The sequence below is a fragment of the Protopterus annectens genome, chromosome 5.part1, assembly GCF_019279795.1.
Source record: "Protopterus annectens isolate FY-2018-M chromosome 5.part1, PAN1.0, whole genome shotgun sequence".
Lineage (NCBI taxonomy): Eukaryota > Metazoa > Chordata > Ceratodontiformes > Protopteridae > Protopterus > Protopterus annectens.
This window is the reverse complement of record NC_056736.1, coordinates 718,510,525-718,534,229: the sequence shown is the minus strand read 5'-3', so window position 1 is coordinate 718,534,229 and position 23,705 is coordinate 718,510,525. Positions and strand designations below refer to the sequence as shown.

The following is a 23,705-nucleotide window of genomic DNA, read 5'->3' as shown; positions in this document are numbered from 1 at the left end:
ACTCATTAAGCTAGGCATCAATCCCTATATCACTAGGTGGGTTGCAAAATGGCTCACAGGTAGAACCCACAGTGTGAAAGCAGCTGACTCCAAGTCACGAGTGGAGTCCCACGGGGTTCGGTCCTGGGTCCTCTCCTGTTTGGTATTTACTTCTCTGAAGTCCAGGCCAACACGAAGGGACACTGGCTGACAAACTTCGCAGACAATTGCAAGTTGGGAGCTATTAACTCCCCGAGTGATGTTGACATCCTACAGAAAAGCCTCACTGAGACCAATAACTGGTGTCAGAACCATGGCCTTAAGATCAATGTCAAAAAAAGTGTGTGTAGTCATCCCCTTTGGGAAAAACCCGGTTCCCATGAATTACCACATCAATGGTAGTCCACTGAACACGGAAGGCATTATGAGAGATCTGGGAACACAGTGAGAAAAACCTCTCTTTTGACCACCACATTGCCACTGTGGTCAGAAAGTCCTTCTATGTGGCACATCTCATTACTAAGGATTTTGCATCCAGGAAGAGAGAGGTCATTGTCTACAACTTAAAAGGCAACAATCGAAAACCCACCAGGTTCGACCACACACAAATGCTTTATTGGTAAAGCAATGGAACAGCAACCAGCATACAAAATTCCGAAGCGCTTTCACCCGTACCAATCATAGGGCATCCTCATTCCACAGTACACAGTCATAACTGGTAAGGCAATCACAAAGAATGCCTGCTGTTGTCTTTATTTGGCAGTAAAAGTGCAGCTGAAACGAACCGCTTAATTTGAAACGAAAAAGAAACTTAATCACAGCCTAATGAAACTAACTGAAGTCAGGGAGTGCTCCATGAAAATGAGCGAGAGTCTCCAGATAATTGCCCTCAAACAAATATCACATCCTCGTATGTAAAAACAAAGATCATTAAAAAATGGAAAAGTAAAGCATACTTCCACATTAACTGACAGAAGCGGGTATCAAACACGTTTCCCAGTGCTAACACCAGGTAAGTATCCGGACTCTAACAGTGCTCTTGAAAAGTCTACAGAAGAAGTGGTCTATAAGGAAATGCCTATCCTAGCACAAGACTCCAGTCTAAAAGTAGGACTGCATAATGATACAGTGACAACTAAAAGCCTAATGAAATGTAGTTCAAAATTACACACAAAAAAAGAAGTTATGTACTCACCATAACGTTCCATCTGAGTAGTTGTACTTGTCTTCAACCTGTGGGTACCGGATCCATATCGGATCCGAGCCAGCAACTTCACAAGCATCTGCTCCGAGCTCCAAGCTTCTCCCCCTACTCAAATACACCACCACTACCTTCAAACCCTCAGATAGAGTTTGCTGTACCCTATACTAAACAACCCAATCCAAAACACCTTACGCACACACTCAAAACTGATGACTGGCTCCTAGTCGGAAGCGGAGAAACCTCTTGGAGCTTCTGTGCACCTTTATGTGATAGTAGGCATCCTGGAGGTCGAACGAGCAGGTATGGCAGGATAGACTGTAAGGTGACCATCCGGAACTTCTCTTTGGCAACTGACAGGTTCAGAGTAGACCGGTCCAGAATGGCCCTCAAGTCCCCTGTCTTTTTTGGCACCAAAAAGAACCTGGAGTAGATGCCTGATCTGGACTGCTCTAGGGGGACGGGTTCGATGGCTTGTTTCTTTAGCAGCTTGGAAACCTCTAGTGCTGCTGTCTCTCTCTGCATGGGTGGTACATCTGGGAGGTGTTTGGAAGGTGTAGGGAGAACCACAAATGTGATTGAATAGCCTCTGGAAATTATCTGAAGCACCCAATGGTCTGATGACACAGACTACCATGCCGTCAGGTGCAACAACAGATGACTCCAGACTGCCTCCAGAGCAGAGCAGTTGGGCAAGCCCTCAGGGTTGCTGTGTGGGCCTGTCAGAGAACATTTGGCGAGATCCAAAATTCCTTGGACCCCCCCCCCCCTCTGCCTCTGGGCCGGCGTCTGTCCTGTCCCCCCCTGCCTCTAGGGGAAGAAGGGCCCTGAGTGTCCCGGAAATACTGAGACTTCTGGAACCACATCTTCTTTTGCCCTCACTGATTCCGGGAAAAGGATCTTTGAGGGTTCGAGAAGCGGACTCCAATGGCAGACAGCGTCTTCCCAGTCTTTCTCACTCTGGACCAAGGTGTCATGGACGGTCTTGCCGAAGAGGAAAGAACCGTTATACAGGGCATTCGCAAAAGATGCCTTGAAGGGTTCCAAGAACTGATGCAGTATGAGCCAGGTGTGACGCATCATGAAAATGCCAGACCCAGCCACCCTAGCCACTCCATTAATCGCGTGCAATAGGAGTCGCATGGATGTATTTGAAACCGCTGTCAAGGTAGCCATCCTCGTGGAGAACGTAGACCTGAACTCCTGCGACATGGACTTTGGGGGCGTCTCATCCAGTTCCTTAACCAGGTCGCACTGTAGCAGAGTAATATGGGCCAAATAGCTCAGTGCCCTAATAGAAAAGGTTGCTGACAAACCCATTCCCGTAGACGATCCATCGTCCTAGACTCACGGTCAGGAGGGTGGACGGAAGAACTCTCCTGGGCTAGTTCCCTCTTGGTGGCGACTGCTACCGTCATAGCGTCTACAGAGGACCCTTTATTCTAACGTCTGTCCACAGGGGGGCTTAATATTTTATCCGGGCACTGAGGGATGGATTCCACAGTGCCCGGTTCCTTCCAAGCCTGCAAGGTGACCAAGACCACTAATGGAGCCACTGGGGGGGGCACCCAGGAAGTAGACGGGCCCATGCTGAAAGCCTCCAGGAACACAGATTCATCAGAGAAAGATTTTGGGGTGGACCAACTTCACCGCTGGGAGCAAACGTACCATGTCTCTGAAGTAGGCATCCTCAGGAGTAGATCTGGGGGAACTTTCCCCATCATCCAAATCGATGTCCTCAGTGAGGGACTCCGGAGAGGAGTCAAGTGCCTTCTCTTGCACGTATGCTTGCAAGGAACCTCTCTGGTGGGGCTCTCCGGAGGGGACTCGCAAACTACCTGTTGTTCCTCAAGGGAACCCGCCTGGGGCATGGGCTGTCACTGTGGTAAAATGACGGGATTCACACTCAGAGGGATTCGGGGGAGGATTCCGCAGATATAGTCAGGGGCCTTAACCCATTGGAGATAACCCTTTCCACAACATCGAATGCAGAAGGACAGCGAGCTTCCTGGGACACTAGTAAGGGAGCCGCTCTCTCCCCAGATCAGATGTGGGGATCGGAGCTGGGCCCGAAGTAGATGGAGAGCAGAGGAGTTGGCTGTGACCAGACAGGGTCAGAGCTGATGAAAAAAACTCCACCCCCTTGGATCCAACACCCAGGCTATGGCTCCAAGAGCCACTCTGATCGAGCTAGTCTGATCAGACATGCTCCAGGCACCTGCCAGCGTCAAGGAAACAGGTACCGTCAGCGCCGACCCCCTGACTAGGGAACCTCTTGGATCCATGTACACCAAAACCAGGGGTCGAATCGGAGGAGGAGTGTAAAGAAGAGAAGTGAGCTCCCCCCTCCAGAGTGAGAGGGGGCCGGCAAGAACCCCATCTGAATTTGTGTGCGAATAAATGTCTGCATCATTTTATCCATGTCAGCTTCTGAGAGACTGCATGTAGACCGTGACGAAGCCACAGACTCCGACCTGACGGGTCGGAGAACCAAAGCCCTAGAAGATGGCCTGGGCTCCTTCGGCTCTGGAGAAACTCTAGGAGATCGGAGCCAAGGGGAGTCAGGTCGGTGCATAGTCTGAAGTTTGGGGGGAGGCCTGGTCGGTGCTGAAAGGTTCAGGGACCTCTTCCTCGACGCCCTTGTGCTCTCTCTCCTCCTTTCTGCCCTTTCTATGCTCTCCTTCCACAGGCCTAGAGGCAGGAGGATGAGTCTCAGCCTGGGAGGGAGGAGAAGCAAGGGCGGCAGTCAAAGAAGAGGCGGTCAAAGCCGTGACCGAAGCAGAACTGGAGGCAGCCGCCTCTGTAGAAGAGAGAAGGCCCTTCATCATAAGTTAGCCCAACAGTCTTTAAGGGCTCACTGGTTAAAACCCACGCAAATACTGCAGTCCGTTAACAGATGGGCAGCACCCAAATGACAGTGTGGCCGACAGCAGGCCACAATTTGTGGCTACACTAACTGCATCTTTTAAAACACTTGCTTTGGTTGATCAACCATAACCAATCCAAAAAACAAAAATTTTCAAAGATACTCTCCACCCGCCACAAACACGAGCACACAGAAAGCTGAGGGGGAGGGGTCTAACTACTACAGAACTACCTAAAACTATAGAAAGCTACCGACACTCGACGCATCAGCAAGGGGGAGGAAGGGAGGAGACCTACACTACCAACAGATGCACTGAAAACTAAGAAACAGGGGAATCAAAAACTTCAAAATTCTACTTGCAACCTGGAGCTCAAGGATCACGATGCGTTGCAAATCCATGTAAAATGAGATCGGAGGAGTGGAATGTAGTGTGGTGTATTATGGGAAGGGGGAGGAGCTTGGAGCTCAGAGCAGATGCTTGTGAAGTTGCCAGCTTGGATCCAATACGGATCTGGTACCCACCACAGGTTGAAGATAAAATGAAGTAAACTACTTCAGATATGTTATAAAATTCTCCCTAAATTGTTAGCAACAAAGGTTTAAAATATCTAGCACAGATAGCTTCAATAGCATTAAGAATAGCTTTGCGATCATGTGGCAGACAAGCAATCAGGTGATTACTATAGGTAGCTGTGCAATCCTGTGCCTGTTAATACTTGTGCACCTCTGGCCTTACTAATGCCGCTACGAAGAAGGTGCATCACAGCGTCTCTTGCCATTTTTGCTATGAAGGCAGAATCTTCAGGTTTTGTACTGATTTCATTACACATATGCACATTACAGATTTTGGGTAACAGTTTAAAAATGTGGTTAAAAAATAAATAAACCCCTATCCCTTATGTGTTGCCCAGTTTCTTTGCATATTTGCTCAGAACCCATCTTCAGTGCACATTCTACGAGCACGTAAATTCTCCAAATGAAAGTAATTTCATCAGATGTGGTGAAAGAGCAGAGCTAGCCATGAGAAATCTACTAACAGGTTGGCTTTCTACACCATCTTAACCCTGCACATCTTCTTTAAAGCATGACCCTGATGTATACAAGCATATATGTTATTTTTCTTCTTTTTGGTTATGTAGGGTTAAAATTAAATGTGATGTTGGTAAGATAAACAATACAATGATAGATGAAAACAGGAAGGAGCTATACTGCACCATGAATAAGCAAAAAGAGAGCTTAAGGAACCACTGGAAAAGGGAGGACCCCCTAAGGCTCTGGGAGGGGGGGGATGTATATGAGCAGAGCGAGTCTAAGGTGCTGACTTAGACTCACTCTGCTAATAATGCCCATCTAACCAAGGTCATTTAGGGTAACTCTGTTATAACATGGCTAGGACTATAAGGGTAACGTGTGTAAAACATTGGTAGGCTTATAAGGGCTATAGTAACTTCCAGAGATCCCATAGCGTTTGTACATCAGAGGCCTCAAAATATTGTAAATGCTGGTTTGTTAAATAACTGCTGCTTTTAAGAACTGTTTTAATGTTGGTCCACATTTAGGATGACATATTAGCAACCAATACAAATTCTGGAAAGTGCACCACGGATGAGGTCTGCAAAGTTTGTAAATTTATGAAAAGTTAATGCAAAGAACATTTGTGAAGAAAAAAAAATCATGTACACACCCCTCAATGAAAAACAAATACATCTACATTGAATAAAAAGTGCAAGATCTAGACAGTCTGCCAAGGCTCACTGAAGAAGACTCTCAGCCAGCCTAAATTGTGCAGGAAGACACCACGGCCAGTAGTAATGGTTAGCATTTCTGCCATGTTGAAGTTGCAATAATACACACAAAGTCCAACAAAACATGTGAACCCAAACTAGGAAGGGCAGGTAGGACTCCAAGGTTTACTCCATAACAGAGGACGAAATCTGAAATGCATGAAGCATGTAGACATTCATCATATTGATCACAACTGCGGTAGCCTTAGCTATGTAGGTTATATCCTGCACAGAATAGAACAGCTGGTCAGCTTCCAAAGCTTAAGGACACCTTCCACACACCCAAACCATTAGTCAGCTTGAGCTGAGCTGAAGAAAGAATGATTTGGGTGCTAAACCATGAGCTTTCCTAAAGTTGGAGAGCTTATCCCATGAGCTTTCGAGGATCGATGATTGGACAATGTTTTCTGCTGCTGGGCAGATAAGTTCCCGTGGAGAAAAAAAACCCTTCCACATTTTATTTTTATGACAGAAGGTGAACTTTTTTGAGCAATTACAAAATTTCTACCTAGGAACAATGGTTCTGAAGGACTCTCATGTGACGTTTAGTAATTTTTGAACAGCAGGGCTAATTTTTACTTTTATGAAAAAAAAAAAAAAAGCTGTTTAAACCAACTTAAAACTAATTTTCCCTTAGTAAAATTTACATTATTTTATTTTTGGGGTATGGGGTGAGATTTTAAAATGCTTTTAACTGCATTTTTTGGTAGAAAACAGACATTTTACTACTTAATTGTTTTACTGACTACTGCTGCCAAGCTACTGTAAGAATCGGGTATCTTTTTCAGCTTTACCAGGGAACAACCTACAAGTTTCTCGATTCTTCATGCCACCAGGTATAAAAAAGAAAATTACCAAACAGCCTTTGCCACGACAGCAGGCTGGTAAAGTGCCTTCACCACAGATGGGTTACTCTGCTGTAACCATTTCTGGTTCATTTTTTCTTTTGCTTCCTCTGGTGTAGTCCCCCTACAGTCACTATGGACCAGGCATTACGCATGTCCTCTGCAGCTGTTGGATTTCTCTTGGCGGGCAATGGAGAAGCATTAGTTAGTCCTGGGAGGAGAAGGAGGGGGAATTCATCTCTGCCTAGCCAGACTGAATTGGCCCACCTAGGGATGTCTGGTCTAGTAAAAGTAGGTCTACTTCAAAAATTCCTGTCAAAAAGAGGCAAAAACTTAAGGCCCATCTCCTCCTTTCACAGTAATTTTGGACAAGAGTTGATTTACTGGGGTTTTCTCAGGGTTTAGTTCAGACACTTGACCCTTCTATTTTATTCATTTGTGGCAGGAGAAAAAGGGATTTTCCGAGGTGGTTCAAGATTTTCGATACACAAGTAAAAGTCTGTTTCATTCTCCTCAGGTTTCTGATTTTGATTCAGAGCAAAGTGGGGCTTCCGTTAGTACCTCTGAAGGGATTTTTATGCAAGTATTTCCAAAATGAACATGACAATCCACTATGTATGTAGAAGTATTATGATTTACTTCAGCTGGATTTTCCTGATCTTACACCAAGTCCTCCTACTCTTTCTGCTTCGAAGGATGTGATCATTATGGCCTGCTGACCCTCAAGCAAGCGGATACAGCAGTTTCTTAAGTCTTAAATTGTTGTATACTAATCTTAGATCAAACCCAGCAGTTATTTATCTGGTGAACCTAGGTGCTGCTGAACATTTGGTTATCATCAATCCATCTCCTTCTGATAAGGATGGGAAGGGTTTTGAAAGCTTTGGGGGGTATATTGTTCAGCAACATTTATTTTTAGACTTCTCAGCTGTCAAGCTCATTGTTAAAAATAATGCTCGACTCTATTGAAAATAAGAATATTACAGCATCTGTTTCTTGACAGTGTGATAGATAATTTTGTAACTGGATTCTTTCCATGTCTCAAGTGGCTACCCATTTAAAATGTGCTTATAATTTTGCTGATGCCATTTTTCAGGACTGCTGCCACTTGAACTGTTACATGGAGGTTTGCCTGGTTGCATTCTCAAAACCTTCCGAAGATGTTACAAGCTGAAAGTATGAATTCTCCTTTAGACAAAGTTTTGGACCATCTGCAGCAACGAGCCTGAAAGAGTGATTAGAGATTTAATCAATCAGATTCAAGGATTTGTTTTCAGATTTTTCATCTTTCCTTCATGTTTGTCACTGGATTTAATGTTACCTCCACAACCTTTTTCAAAAAAAAAAAAAAAAAAAAAAATTAATCACAGTAAGCTGCTTGCAAGAAAATGTTCAAAAAGCAATGGCTGAGAGTTTTTTTCACATTTTTTCCTTATTTTGGCAACTTATCTTTGCAGAGTCTTTTTCAAAGTGTAAGGAATCTTCTCCCTTAGATGAAAGATCTCCTACACAGACTGCGGTTCCAGGAAAACATACAAAAGGATTGTTTTCCTGGGGTGTCTTTAAGAATGTTCCTTGAATTCTATCTTTCCAAAGAAAAAATAGAACTCTATCTACATCTACTTCTAAATTTTTCCATTTCAAACTTTTGTCTCAACCCATGCATTTTTCAGGATTCAGGGTCTCATGGCATCTATGATTCATCTGGCAAGACTCCACATGAGAAAAAAAATCAATGGAAACTAAAACCAGTATGGTCCCAAGATCAACATATCCTGGCATTCAAAATTACAGTTTTTGGATTTGTGAAAATAGAGATCCTTTGGTGAAGAGACCATTTTTATCAGAAACCAAGTCTCGTATTTCCCCTTCAAGATCCAGCAGAGCTTGTAAGAGACGCCTCTGACTTCGCTAGAGGAACAGTGTTAACGGGATAAAACTGCAGGGTCTTTGGAACAGAAAAGACAGACCCCCCCCCCCCCCAAAATAAATAAGAAAGAGATGCTGACACTCGCATATATTCTCAGAGCTGTCAATCGTGTATGGTCTTCTAGGACTGTTGCAAGTGTTCAGTGACAATCCACAGTGATGTGATACAAACAGGGAGGAACCAGATCCCACCCTCTGTGTAGACTTAGCTATGGTAGCCGGAGATGTAGCTTTTCAGCACAGTATCGGTCTACAGGAATCTTACATATCATCAGAAGAAAATTTTGTGGCAGACAAGCTAAGCAGCACCAAGACAAACCTTCATGAATTGTAATTGAATAGATTTTGTTTTGCTTCCACTCAATCATTTGGCAAAATTCTGCTTCAGCACTCCATGCAAGAGGCCTGGAAAACCAGAAAAGAATTTTTTCACCCCCACCCCCCGACATGAATGTAAATGTTTATCTACACTTTTCTACCCTATCCACTACAATCCAGTGTTATTCTGAAGATTCAGAAGGACTCTCCAAAAATCACAGTGGTGACTTCCTTCTATTGGAAATGGCCAAGGGCAATTACCCCAGGCATCCTCACAGACTAGACCAAACAACATCGCCACCCAAAAAAAACCCTGCAACTATCTGCCTAGATGAGAGAATCTTAATACCTTTTAGGCACATATTTTTAGAGGACTTACAAAAAGTAGGTATTAAAAGGACACAAGAAAATCTGCTACTAGAAAATAATATTAATAAATGGAAATGATTTTCTAGTTGATGCCAAGACGAGCACCAGCACCCATTCATAGCTACTGTCGCTTTGGCTCAACATTACTTGAAAGTTACTATTTCCTGACCTGTCTTACTCCTCCATCCATTGTCACCTATTTCAGCAAGTCTGCCCACAAATCCTCCTCATTCAAAGTAATCTCAGATTCATCGATTATTACTAGGCCAACGATTCAGGAACCTAAGCCTAGGCAAGTTTTCCCCCAAAAAAAGACAGTTCTGTATCCAAATAGGACAGTGAGGGCCAGGCATTTATAAGCTACCTGTGTCAATAAGGGACATGGGCGTCAGGCCTGATGTAAATTTCCTATTCCCCATCCACTGGTCTAGGTTGAGCTTAAATTGGGCAACAGATAAATTCAGCTTCACAAGGATGGGAAGGCTGTTTTATAGGAGGGGTGGTGTCTGGGACACATCTGTCACTCGAGAATTTTCTGTTCAAGTCACAGACAAAATTCAGGCCCCTAAACCTTGTACTTCTGGGACTGTTTAATTTACAAATACGTAGGAGGCTCACAAGTTCATAGGAATGTACTAGGTTAATGGCCCTGGAGCCTTTACAAGCAGAGCCCAAATGATTCCCTGACAACATGCTGCCCAACGTTATTTCCTAGTGCCTCTGTCCAGCAGTGCCACCAAAATGATCCCCGGGGTGAATTTTCTATTTCCCATCAACTCGTCAAGATTTCTCTTGAAGAGGGCCAGTGAGATGCTCTGCTTGACGTGTAAGGGAAGTCTATTCCAGAGCATGGGCAGTCTGGGTTATGAACCTGTCCCTACAGCATGTTCTGTTGATTGTGGTAATGAGGTTGAGGTCTCTGGAGTGTAGTATGCGGTATGGAGGGATTGGGATTTCTTTAGATGAAGCATATCTAACAGTGCTGGTTATGACATGGCTTTGCAGGTCAAGCAGAGATTGCCTCTAAGTAGGAGATATGATACAAGCTGGAGTTTTTTTTTAGTCTTACAGCACAGGGCAAGTGTTTCAGGTCTAGGATCCTCTCAGGGAGGCATTTTTGTGGTCTTTCAAGTTGTTGCATATGTCTAGTGAGGTACATGCCGAATGGGGCACTGTACTCAATAAATGGTCTAATGAGGGAAGAGTAGAGAGAGAATGACCTCTTACTTCCTGGATGCAAAACCCTTTGAAATGAGATGTGCCACATAGGATTTTCTGACCACAGTGGCAATGTGATTATCAAAGGAGAAGTTGCTATCCACTTGTGTTCCCAGATCTCTTATAACACCTTCTGTATTCAGTGGAGTAACGTTGATGTGGTAGTTCATGGGTACTGTGTTCTTCCCAAAGGGAATGCCTATGCATTTTTGGTATTGAGCTTAAGGCTGTGGTTCTGACATCAGTCACTGGTCTTTGTAAGGCTTTTCTGTAGAATGTCAGCATCATTTCGCAAGTTAATAATGGCACCCAGTTTGCAATAGTCACAAACTTGGTCAGCCAGAGTTCCTTGGTTTTGGCCTGGACTTCAGAAAAGTAGATGGCAAACAGGAGAGGACCCAGGACTGATCCCTGTGGGACTCCACTCGTGAAGGTTTGGTAGTCTGACTTGGAGTCTGCTACTTTCACAGTGTGGGTTCTATCAGTAAGCCAGTTTGCAACCCTTGTGACATAGGGGTGGATGCCTAGTTTAGTGAGTTTATCTAGGATTCCTGAGTGAGGAATTGTGTCGAAGGCCTTGGCCAGATTGAGGTAGGCTGTGTAAAATACCTTGCCTTCGTCCACAGCTCTGGTGACAGACACGAAGAAGTCTACCAGGTTGAGCAGACAAGAGCTACCCTTAACAAATCCAAACAGTGTGGAGTCTAGAGTCTGGAGATTCCCTATGTCCTTACTTATTAGGTCCATGCTGATGCGCTCCATAGCCTTACATAACAGGCTCATCAGGCTAATGGGGCGGTTTCCCAGGGTCTGTAGTCACACCCCCTTTGTGGAGTGGGATTACTGTAGCAGTGCGCCATTCGGCGGGGACAAAGCCTGAAATTAGGCTATGACTGAACAGGGCACTCAGGTGTGGTGCCAGTTCATTTTGCAGTTCATGTAGAACACAGCCCAGGATGTTGTCAGGTCCCATGGAAGCTGTATTCTTGGGTCTTGGCCAGTGCAACTTTAACCTGTGTAGCTGTAATATTGGGTACTTGGCATTTCTCAGGTATTGTGATTCGCCCTTTAGGGGGTGAGAGGGGGTAAAATTGACAGTGAATCTGGTGGCTATGTCTGTTGGCTCAGTATAGGAATTACCATTGTGTAGTAGCTCCGAGCATATATGAGCATTGCCTTGTAGATTTCTGACAAACTATAGAAGTGTCCATTGCAATTTTGTTTTCATAGCTAGCTTTGGAGGATTTGATGAGGGATCTCAGCTTTTTGTTAAGGCTGACAAAGGAGTTTTTCCGGTCTTGGGACTTTGCTTTGTTCTGCAACAGTTTCCTCCTTCTGTTGTAGAATTTGTTTATGGCAGGGGGGCACCAGATTGGCTTCTTTTTTTTTTGGAGGAATGCGCCTTGGTTCTATTGGGAATGGTCTGTTCCATGCATTTGTGGACATGTTCGTACAGTGCATTGGAGTATGATTCTGCTATCTTGCGTTTATACTCCATCTGCAGGGGTGATGCAAAGTTAGCCACCTCAGTTTTTAGAAGCCCAAAGTTAGCTTTGGAAAAGTTTTTCACAGTGCTTACCTTTGCGGGGGGGGGGGGGGTATCCATGGTGACTAGCTTGTGGTCAGATCTGACCAGGGAGGAGTTGACACTTGATGTAGAACAATGGCCGCCCATATTAGTAATAACCAAATCTAGGATGTTGCTACCCCTAGTGGGGTTAAGAATGAGCTGGTCCAGGACAATGGAATTAATTAATTCCTGAAAACGTTGAGCAAGTGTGTTGGTACTTGAGTAGTTTTCCCAGCTAATGGAGGGGTAGTTAAAGTCACCCAGTATGAGTATGTTGTGTTGGACCTTAATATTTTCCAGGGTGTTTAGCAATGTGGAGTGGGAGTCTTGGGACATGGTGGGGGATCTATAGCAGGCAACAACCTGGACTGAAGTCGTACCCAGTGTTGGCTGTACCTGGAGTATCTCAGATGTGTTATGTTGAGCTACTAGCGTGGAGGTGTGCATATCCTTTATGAATATGGAGACACCACCACCTTTAGGGCTTCGGTCCATGTTTTGCGGGCAAAAGGTGTGGTAGGAGTTGTAGCCTGGTAGTGCAGGAGTGCTTTCAGATGCCTTGAACTAGGTCTCTGTTACTGCACAAATGTAGATGTTATCCACTTTAAGCAGTGCTTCGAACAAGTACATCTTGAGATTGAGACTTCTAGTGTTGACTAGCATAACCCTCAGATTACATTTGCTTGCAGCTGTTATGGTGGTAATTTGGTCCTCTGGACATCATCTAAAAAAAAAGGCACTACAGGGGTGGCAAGGGCCTTGGCCAGTATACGGAATCCCAGGGGGGTGACAAATGCCGGTCATCCCTGGCAAGCATCGAGGTCTGTCAATCATGTCATCCCAGGAAGACAGATACTGAATCCATGTTATCCCAGGAAGACAGATACTGAATCCCCTTGGAATGACACTAGAAACTTGGCCAATTATTGAAGTCAATAATTTTTTGTTTGTATTGTGGTATTCTTGGCGACGAGAAGATGCTACTCAGAGCTAGTGTCATGCCCTCCTGGACTACATGATCTGAGAGCTCCTCCAGGTCTCTTTTCACGTAGTCCAGGGAGGTGTGTCTCAGGTCATTGACACCAATATGGACAATGACCGAGTCATATCTGTACCTGTTGTGGAGTGACCTGAGTGCGTGCGTTATGTGGTGTATCTTGGCTCCCGACAGGCAGCTGACTGTTACCTTCTCCTTATTCAACCTCGTGAGTGAGACATCTGTGTGCCTTACTATTGAGTCACATATAATAAGTGCATTGGATAAGCTGCTTTGCCTTAGGGGCTTTGGTTGCATGGCACACTGTTTGTGTAAGCTGTGTGTCTGGTGGTTTGTGCTGTGGTTGCATGCGTTTCTACCTTGGAGGTCACTGTTTGGGTAGATTTTTATTGAGAGCCTCTGCAAAAGTGGGTGCGTGTTTTGTGTTATTATGTGGCAGCTGTGAGGGTATGTGGCTACGTGTTCCTCAGGGTGTGGTGTTAGTATTGACTTTCTTCCCTTGACTGGCTATTCCAGTCTTGGCTGGAGAGTGCATGGCTTCCAATCTGGATAAATAAGAGGTACTTAGAATCAACCAAAGTCTCTCTTTCTCCTCTCGGCTGCTCTTGTAGTCTGCAGGATGCCAAAACAGGATCCGCTGAGCTAAAATGCCTTGTAAGCCAGGTATACATCACCCCTCAGCAATTTATAAGAGACTGAGTAGAAGGAAAGATTCAGAATCTTGAAACTCTCCAGAAAAAGAGGTATTCCTCTAACTATAAACTACTTTGTAAGAGGAATCTGTAGCCTGAATCAAACCCTTAGCCAGACCCATTAAGCTATTTATTTTTAATGAAAATAGAATATCGCAACAACTTCCAAGGTATCCAACAGCAACACAACAAGGTTCCAAAATGGCAAAAGATAAACTGCAGGATACACTACGAATAGTCCAACTTTAGGTAAAAATCCAACTTTATTGGGAAACTAGGAGATGAGCGCTTTCGCGTGCTTCATGCACGCTTCATCAGATCTAACTAACAATACCACTTGTTCTCTTTTATATTAAAAAACAACAAACCTAATTGATCTGATTCAACTAATTAAACAATCAGAAAAATTTTAAAGTGACAATGTGCATTTCACAATATTTAAACGAAAAAACAGATCTCTGTAACGCATTAAAAAACCTTTAAATAAGGAAGCGTAACAACATTCCATAGCTTCATGTGTATAACATTTGTTAAAATAAAAACTTAAAAACTGCTGTTTGTGATAAAACTAAGTATTATATCACATATATTAAAATATCCACATTTAAACATTGAGACACAAATGTGAAAAGAGAACGAATAATATAAATGACCCAAGGAAAACAGACTAAAAATCTGAACGGCATCATTATTTATACGAACTCAATAACCATTCAGCTTAATGCATCCATTTCATAGGGACTGTTAATAGCTACTATCACTGATGAGTATGCTAATGATCAGAATGCTACATAACAAAATAAAAATTGATATGAGGGAATAGTATACACATGTGGACAAATAACTTGCTGTACGCTATGTCAAACCTATCCTTGATCTAGCATAATGACAGTATCACTTGTTGTATCCAAATGGATATGATCAAGTGATCGTGCATTTATGTTTTGTAAATCAAGACTGTGATCTAATACGATGAAAACTCACCCTAGACCATGTGCCTGTGAGTTCAGGCTTGTCATAACAAAATGTCTGAATAAAATCATGATTAAATTGATAATAAATAACTCTAAATAACAATTGTAAATGTAATATAAAACTCTATATGAATAATAATGGAAATGTGAGCCTCTAAAAAAACAAATATCCAAAAATCTAAAACATACATGCAAATGTGTATATAAAGGAACGAAAAAATATAATAATTCATTTATTAAAAATGTATATATATGCATCAAATGTACTGATGGAAATACAAGCTTTGTGTAACAGATTATCTCTCTCTCCTATCCAAATACCTTAATGTTGGATGGTTCATGGTGTTCCATTGTACTATCAATTGCTACTTTCTAAAATAGGTTTTAAAGATATATAATTATTTAGGCCTGGGTCTATGTGAGCCCCTGTTCTAAAAATCCATTCGAGCTCTAACCTGGCTAGATAATTCATGCTGTCTCCCATTCTGGAACTTGGCTTAACAACTTGTAGGGCCCTGAACCTAAAACCATGAGTGGGATTCAAATTTATGTGCCTCGCTAGGGCATTCAGTTCATTGTTCTTTCTAATGTCGTAAATGTGATTATATATTCGTTCTTTAAATTTCCTTTTTGTAAGCCCTATATAAAAAGCGTCACATTGTATACATGTTGCCATATAAATTAGATTCGTAGTCTCACAATTGGCAAATAAATGAGGTTCATATCTAAAGAAACCCTGTGGATGTTGATATATTTGTGTGTCAGTAATATACTGACACATACTGCACTTCTTGCACGGGAAGCTGCCCCTCAGGGGTCCTTCATTAGTGGAATTGGATATTGATTTGTTAGTCAAAACTCAAAATAACCTTCAAATTGTCACAGGTGCGAAATACAAAAGATGGTCTGTTCCCAACTATACTCCTGAGGGTACCCTCCATAGTCAACACATTCCAGTGTCTCTCTATAATCTGAGTTCAACATTATCATTGGTGTATTTCAGCATAAATCTAACTCTGTTCTCATAATGACTTCCTTGTCTAAATAATGGAGTCCATGTCTTTTTTTTGGTCTGACTCTTGCCTATTGCACAAGATCCATGTGTTTGTGAACTATTCTTCACAGGGTTAATAACCTCATGCTTTATCTCTCTAACCAAGGTGGAGGTATAACCCCTCTCTAGGAATAGGTTCTCCATGACTTCAGCCTCTTTCAGTAGCATCTCCTGATGGGACCTAAAGCTTGTTCCATGGTCAATCCAAAAATGGTGCCTCTTTCGTGTGGAAAATAGGCAGCAAAAGCCAATAAAAATAAAAAAAAAAAAGTGTTTAAAGGTCACTTTTTCTATATAAAACCACTGTAAAAAGCACTTAAATACTATGCTAGACCCCCAAAAAAGTAAAATAAACATAACTTCTCCACAGTAAAATGGCTTCTGATTAATTTTTAAACTGACTGAAAAAAAAGTGTGCTTTAAAAGTGCAATACAGTCTCAAGACAGTACACGTTACACCACAAACTCCCAAGTTTAAAATAACTTCCCGGAACTGGAAAGATTTTTTAAAATATAAGTTTTTTTCAAAATGGGAACTTTTCTGCCTAGAAAAGGAACAGCACAAGGCAACCACCAATCCCTGAGAGCCTCAGCGGTACACACACTTCAGTGGTAGGAAAGGTCTGAAGGGGCTTGGTGGCCGATTTTTTTTTTTTTTTTTTTGTCAGCTCAGTTCGAGCTGACTGATGGTTTAGGTGTGGGGAAGGTGCCCTGAAGCTTTGGAAGCTGGTCAGCTGTTATATCCTTTGCAGGATCTAAACCATACAAGCTAAGGCTACTGCAGCAATGATCAATGTGATGAACATTAAATGCTATTTCCAAAACAGTTTTGATTTAGTTTATCATTTTTTTAACAATGCATGTCAGCTGGCCTGTGTCTGACCCTAGTACTGGATTTTCTGTTAATGACTAGAGCGTGACCAACTGTTGGGCTCTCTAAGACCAGTGGATTTGAAGCAAAGCCAGGCCTGAGGTTGCACCCTGACACAATTCCCTTACCTTCCTCTCTTAACATCTCCTACTGGGGAAGAGATAAGTTTTCTAGCAATTCCTAGTGGTGATCAGTCTCCGTAAATGCCAAAATCTGAGCATGGATCATAGCCTTCAATTTTCTCTTCAAAAATGTTGCATTACAAGGGCAAAACCAAAGCAACGGGAAAGTCTCATACTAGCAACCATTACGGAATCCTGGGTTTTAACCCAATTAATTTGGTGCATTGAAGCACTGCTTCCCAGTCATGAGCTGTACTGCACTGAACACACTGCTGAAATTATTCTTACCTGCAACCTGATGCTATGTCAGTGAAGACTCTGAGAAGGAATTCACCCTCAAGTTCCGCATTAAAAGTAGTGGGTACAATGACATATCGCCCTTCTTTCAAGTCTATTCTCAGAAAGACACAGCGAGAGTTGATGTAAATGGAACTCGCCACCTTCTGTTGCATGCTGTGCATCCGGTACTCCCTGTTCAGTTCAACCTGGCAAAAAAAAAAAGCAAAGCAAAATGTTTTAAAATTACTATAATGTGAGTCATAGTTTCATTAACTAGGTATGCCCCCACATTAGTAAACTGCTGGAACAGGTCTACTGACATACAGTTGCTCTCCAAGTCATCGGCATAAAACAGGCAAACAGTTCAAGACGTCAAAGATGGATAGAAAACACTTCCATGGTCTCCTCCGCCATGATATTCCATGCACACAGTTCTTGCCTTACACGTTTACCATACAATGAAATGTTTCCACTTCATTCTCTGTTCTCTCAACCAAGTATGAAAGAAAAAAAAAAGTAAATACCTCAACATCTCCCACTGTGAAATGTCGCTTCAACATTCTTCATCCCCTGTTATATACGGAGAGATTCCTACTGACTGTTACAAATGAGGATGACTATACACATCTAGTCTGCACATTTCTAAACCTTTGTGGATAAAATGACAATCCTTAACCAACAGAACATTTCTCCTGTTCCCTCACTTCTGAGAGCTATTTGCCCCATGTGTTCTAGTTTGTCTACTATTTTTCATCCTCGCTCTTCTGAAAGTTTGTCCTGATCATCTGTCACTGCTACTAGGAAATAACACTTCCTTATGCCTCCCTCAAGTCAGATTCCTGCTTGTTTTCTTCTGCTCATTTTTTTTTTCTGAGAAAGTCTCATCTGGTGTATGACAAATATCACACCCCTCTCCTTTTTGTGACCTCCTCTGAAATACCTATATTCTGCTTTTGCCCTTATGACAAGGATGATCGTCATTAGACCGCTGTTATGGTAGCCTAAGCTATATGGGATGTACCCTGCCAACGATTGTACCAGACAAAGTTTACAGCTCCAGCCACTGCACATCCAGACAAGAGCAATATAAAACAATGGTGAGGACACCAAAGTTCAGAATTTTGTTGCTGCTGCCAGGTGGTTTGTACATCCTGTATAGCTTAGGTTACTGCAATGGTGATTTGTTCAAACATGCACCGTTATGGAAGTTTACACATGTACAGGTTAACCTAAAATGCCAGAGTCAGGGGGAATGGTGACCTGCCAAGGTAACCCTGTACTGGCCAGCTTTCTAAAGCTCAGACTCCTCTCCCTCTTTCTTCTTTGTGACAGCGGAGTGGCTGAGCACATCCTGAGAGAGATGCCTTCAGCTACCACAGGAAGTGAGTGTTCAGTCAGTCTTAGCCATCCAAAGAAGAAAGTAATCTGACTCTTCGCAGGATTTTTACAGCTGACTGCTTTCTAGGATTATTTAAAAAATATTTTACTATTTTTATTTCTGTTAGTGTTTACAGTAATTCCTTAAGGAATTTCTGCTTGTAGCAGTATTTATTTGGTGTCTGTCTTTGGCAAATGCTTGTTTTTCATGTTTCAGAGGAAACCATACTTCTCTCAAGTGCAGTATGTGTGTGCTGTTACACACTAGGGTCTGTCTCATGCAGTCACAACTGCAAAATAATCCTGCATGCCTTTATTACCGTTTTAAATTTTGCCTTTTGACAGAGAAATATTCAACTTGGATTTTTCAAAATGTATACTCTGCTCTTTGCTTTTCTAACATTAGATCACATTTTTCTGCAAATGAAATTATCTGAATGCACTATGGATATGCCTGTCTCTCTGACAAGAAAATATAGTTTACATTGCTAATAAATATTAGTTTATGAATGTTTAACATGATTAAAGTGTGTGGACCTAATTTTTAATACTGGTTTAGTATATCATTTGCTTTGCTGTTTGGACTTTTAATGGAAATTATTTAACTTCTGTCAGTTGTAAAAGAATTCTGAACAGGTCAATTTTTTAAGTGCTTATTGTGATACATTATCCAGTACAATCTGGATATTTTTTTGGATGGTGTTCTCTCCCCTAATTTGATGGATCCTAAAGCTAGTACACCTCCCCATCAAATCCAGATGCACCAAAGGAAAAAAAAAAAAGTTTGCCTCAGCCTACAACTATTAATTCTGTCTCGGCCCACAGACAACTTACCTTTTGCCCCATCTCCCTCAGTATAGCTCTGATGGCCACTATGGAAAGGGGGATTGGACACATCCTCTAGGGTTGTTCCAGTACCTGGTGCAGGTATGATAAAACAAAATCCTTAAAGTTCAGGAGTAGTCCAGGGTAAGAACCCCTCACAAGACATAATACTCTGTCCCAATGCATCTAGTAGTAAAGTTCACAAGAAAATAAAAAGTTATATCTCACCATAATGTTCCATGTTTGCAGTCCATCTTGCCCTTCATTCTTACTGATGGGATCGGAGCCGACTCGGCCTAATTACAAGCTCGAAGTCTTCTCGTTGGCTCGTGGCTAGGTAGGTATCCCATGGTGCACCAGTACAATCCCCAGATCTTGTTTGCTTCTAACTAAGAGAAATAATAACATACAGAAAGAAGCCAATAATAAAAAGGTCTCCAGTGATTATTGTTCTGTCTCCAGGTACTTCCAGATGGGGGTAGGCGGGTGGGTTCATAAGAATGAAGGGAGAGATGGACTACAAACATGGAACGTTATGGTGAGTACATAACTTCTTTATGTTCTGTAGTCCTATCTCACCTTCATTCTTACTGATGGGACAGCATCCCTAGCACCTTATTCTTGTGTGGCTCAAGGAAAAATACACGTGAGTACCGTGGAACCAAAGGATGCTCTACCCCTGGATGTTAAATCCAATTTGTAATAAGTGATAACAGTGTGAGACGTAGCCCATGTAGCTGCTGCACAAATATCAAGTGGGACCCTGGCTTGAAAGGCTGCAGAGGTAGACAGATCTCGTAGAATGAGCCTTGATTGTGAAAGGTAAAGGCCTACCCTCAGAGGTGTAAATGTAAGCTATACAGCTAGATATCCAATTTGAGAGGGTCACTTTGGAAACTGGTAAACCAGACCTGGATTCGGAGAAGGAAATAAATAATTGCTATGACTTTCTGAATTCCTTACTCCAATGCAAATAAAAATGTAATTGTCTATGAACATCCAACTGGTGAAACCTGTATTCTGCTGTGTTGGAATGATTTGGGAAGAACACCAGAAGTTCTATGGATTGGTTCAAAGTGCTATGGGAATGGACCTTGGGGACAAAGGATGGATTAGTATGAAGAGATGCTCTGTCTTTGTGAAAAATCAGATAAGGGGGTTTTACAGATAGTGATTGTAACTCTGACACCCTTCTTGCAGAAGTGATAGCCACCAGAAACAAAGTCTTCCAAGACAGAAATTTCAAAGGTGACGAATGAGAAGGCTCAAAGGGCGGAGACTTCAATTTGGATAGCACAAAATTTAAATCCCATGAAGCAACAGGTTCTTGAAAAGGGGGTCAAAGTGGCACCTTTGAAGAAGGTCTTTCATAGCCTATGTAATATCAGATTAGAATCTTGTATGCCTAGATGAAAATTAGAAATTGCTGCCAATTGAACCCTAATAGTGGCAGCCGCAGATCCATGGTGGAAAAGCTCAAACAAGAATTCCAAAACCACCAGAATGGAGGCGGTATTAGGGTCAACATTCTTCTTCTCAGCCCAAATAGAGAATCTCCTCCATTTACTGGAATATAGTCTCCTAGTGGAGGGTTTATGAGAGGACGTTAGGATAGGAGTCACAGAAGGTGAGAAGTCATGATGCCCGACTAGGGATGGAACTGGAGCAGCCAAGCTGTCAAACTGAGGATGTGCAACGCGGAATGAAGCAAACCTGACATGTGAGTCAAGAGATCTGGCACTGCGTCCAGAATCCAAGGATCATCTAGGAGAAAAGGCCTGAGAAAGGGAACCAAACCTGACAAGGCCAGTAAGGAACAATGAGGATCAGTTTGCTTCCCAGCGGTTTCTCTTTCTGAATAACCTTGGGAATGAGAGGAAAGGGAGGAAAAGCATACAGCAGATACCCAGGGGCCAATCGTGAACAAATGCGTCTCTCGGTGACTCCACGGAGGGATGAGGGAGAAATAGCTGCTGCATTTGGCATTGATCGGGCTGGCAAAGAGATCACAGCAAGGCTGTCCCCATCTGCAGAAGATCTGGTCCGCTATTGCCTGCTTCAGAGACCGCTCGTGAGGCATCAAGATTGCCCAGCTGAGCTTGGCTATCATGTTAGTTGTCCCTGGAATGTGTGTTGCCACCAGAAAATGCTGGGAAGATATCACCCATTTCCAAACCCGAACGGCCTCTTGACAAAGTGGGAATGATCTGGTTCCACCTGTTTGTCGATGCACCATACTACCGACATGTTGTCTGATTGTATCGCAATCGTACCAAGAGGCAGAAGTTCATGAAGTGCTTGCAAGGCCAGGAGCAATGCCCTAATCACTAGAACGTTGATATGCAGGTGGGCCTCGTGACCTTGCCATGTGCCTTGGACAGTCCTGCTTAGATAATGCCCTCCCCCCTGTGAGGCATCCGTGGTCACAGTAGCAACGGGTTGGCGAAGTGCCCGTGGTTAACTGTTTGGGTTGAGTCCACCAAATGAGGTCCTTCTTGCAAGAGTCTGTCAGCAGTATGTGATGAGTTAATGGTAGGTGTTGAAAGGATCACTGGGACGACAGCAGCCACTGAAGAACCCTCATGTGTAGTCTGGCTAACGGCACTAGTAGTATGGTGGACGCCATGATCCCTAGAAGCTTCAGAATAGTATTGGCCTTGACTTTTCATAGGGGGAGAAGACGTTGAATTTGAAGAACCAGGTTCCGTTTACTGGAAGATGAGCTAACATGTCTACTGTGCATCTCTGCGCCTATAAAATTCACAAATTGAGAGGGCAATAAGGCAGATTTTTCCCAATTGAGAGAAATCTCCAACTGGGCACAAAGTTGAATGGTAGCGTACCTGGTCTGAAGTAAGAGATGCCTGGTGGGGCGGTCAGGAGCCAGTCGTCCAGATACGGAAACACCTGGAATCCTCAATGTCTCAGGTGAGCTGTCACTGCTGCCATACACTTGGTGAACACCCAAGGGGGCTGTGGTGAGAGACCAAAGGTCAGAGCATGAAACAGGTAATGACTGGCTCCCAGCCGGAAGCGTAGATGACTCCTCGGCGCCTTCTCCATTTTTATGTGCTAGTAAGCATCTTGGAGGTCTATTGAGCACATCCAAGTGTCTTTCCCTAGTAACAGGGGTATAGACTGTAGTGTCACCATCCGGAACTTGTCCTTCTTTACCGATTCCTTCAATCTGCTGAGGTCCAAGATGGGCCTCCCAGTCCCCTGTACGTTTTGGCACTAAAAAGAATCTGGAGTAAGTTCCATATCCTATTTGGTCTGCTGGGACGGTTTGGATGACCCTTTTTGTCAGCAACTTGTTGACCTCCACAGTTGCCTGATTCCTGTGATTGGGTGGAACATCTAGGATCCTTTTGGGAACACAGGGTGGCAGAGAAAAGGGTATGACAATCTCTGGTAATAATTCTTTGTACCCATTTGTCTTGAGTGATACTTAGCTAGGCGTCTGGATACAAAGAAATGCGACCCCCGACCGGCTCCAGAGAAGCACAGTCGGGCCCCACATCAGGAGAGCTGGTAAGGCTGGCCCCGAAAGGAATCGCGGCCTCCCTGGTTTTGCGGTCCGCCTCTGCCTCTAGGGCAACATCTACACTTTCCTCCTCCTCCTCTTGCCTCTGAAGGAGGAGTCACCCTGTGCATCTTAGAAAAACCTCTGGGACTTCTTGAACCACATTTTATCACCTCTCTGACCCTTAGGTATGGTCTCGAGGGGACAGTAAAACATACTCCCACGGCAGAGTGCTTTTCCTTCTTGCTCGCACCGGGTGAGTGGCTCCTTTACCTTGGGTCCAAACAATGAAGAACCGAAGGGGGTGTTGGTAAAGGTAGACTTAACGGTTCTGCAAAATTACACAAAAATCCAGGAATGATGTCTTAGGGAAATTACTGAACCTGCTGCTCTGCTCGGTCCATCGCCTGTACATGGGATAAGTCTCATGGACGAGTTGATGACAGAGTTCAAAGTGGACAACTGGGCAGACACCTTGTCAGGGACTCCCTCAGTACATGTACCTTGTAGAGAAACTCCTAATTCCTTAAGGAGATCTCTCTGAAGCCACATGAAGTGTGTAAGGTAGTTCAGCGATCTAAGAGTAAATGCCACTAATGAGAAGATATGCTTCCCGTATCTGTCCATCGTTCAAGACTCCTTATTCGGGGGACGAACAGAAGTTTTCGCTAGCTCTTTCTTAGGGGCCGCCGCCACCACCATGGCATCTACGAGAACACCTTTAGACAAAAATTCCTTTTCCCTGGGTGCAGAAAGAAACTTATTTGGTCTCCTGGGGACTGGCTCCACGGCATCAGGAGTATCCCACACCTTCCAAGTAACTAGCTCCATCAGTTCAAAGGGTGGAGACACCTAAGAGGCTGAAGGTTGAGACCCAAAAGCCTTCAGGTACACTGACTCATCAGAAGGGGT

General features: G+C 43.3%; 1 protein-coding gene across 1 annotated transcript in view; it reads right to left on the bottom strand.

The window, feature by feature from the left end:
* The window catches only part of CAPN5 (calpain 5), an 808,497-nt gene that overhangs the window by 255,319 nt on the left and 529,473 nt on the right, over positions 1-23,705 (bottom strand). The window contains exon 9 of the mRNA XM_044073347.1: positions 17,078-17,274. Coding sequence (XP_043929282.1) covers positions 17,078-17,274 — 197 coding nt within the window. The remainder of the gene's footprint in view (positions 1-17,077; positions 17,275-23,705) is intronic.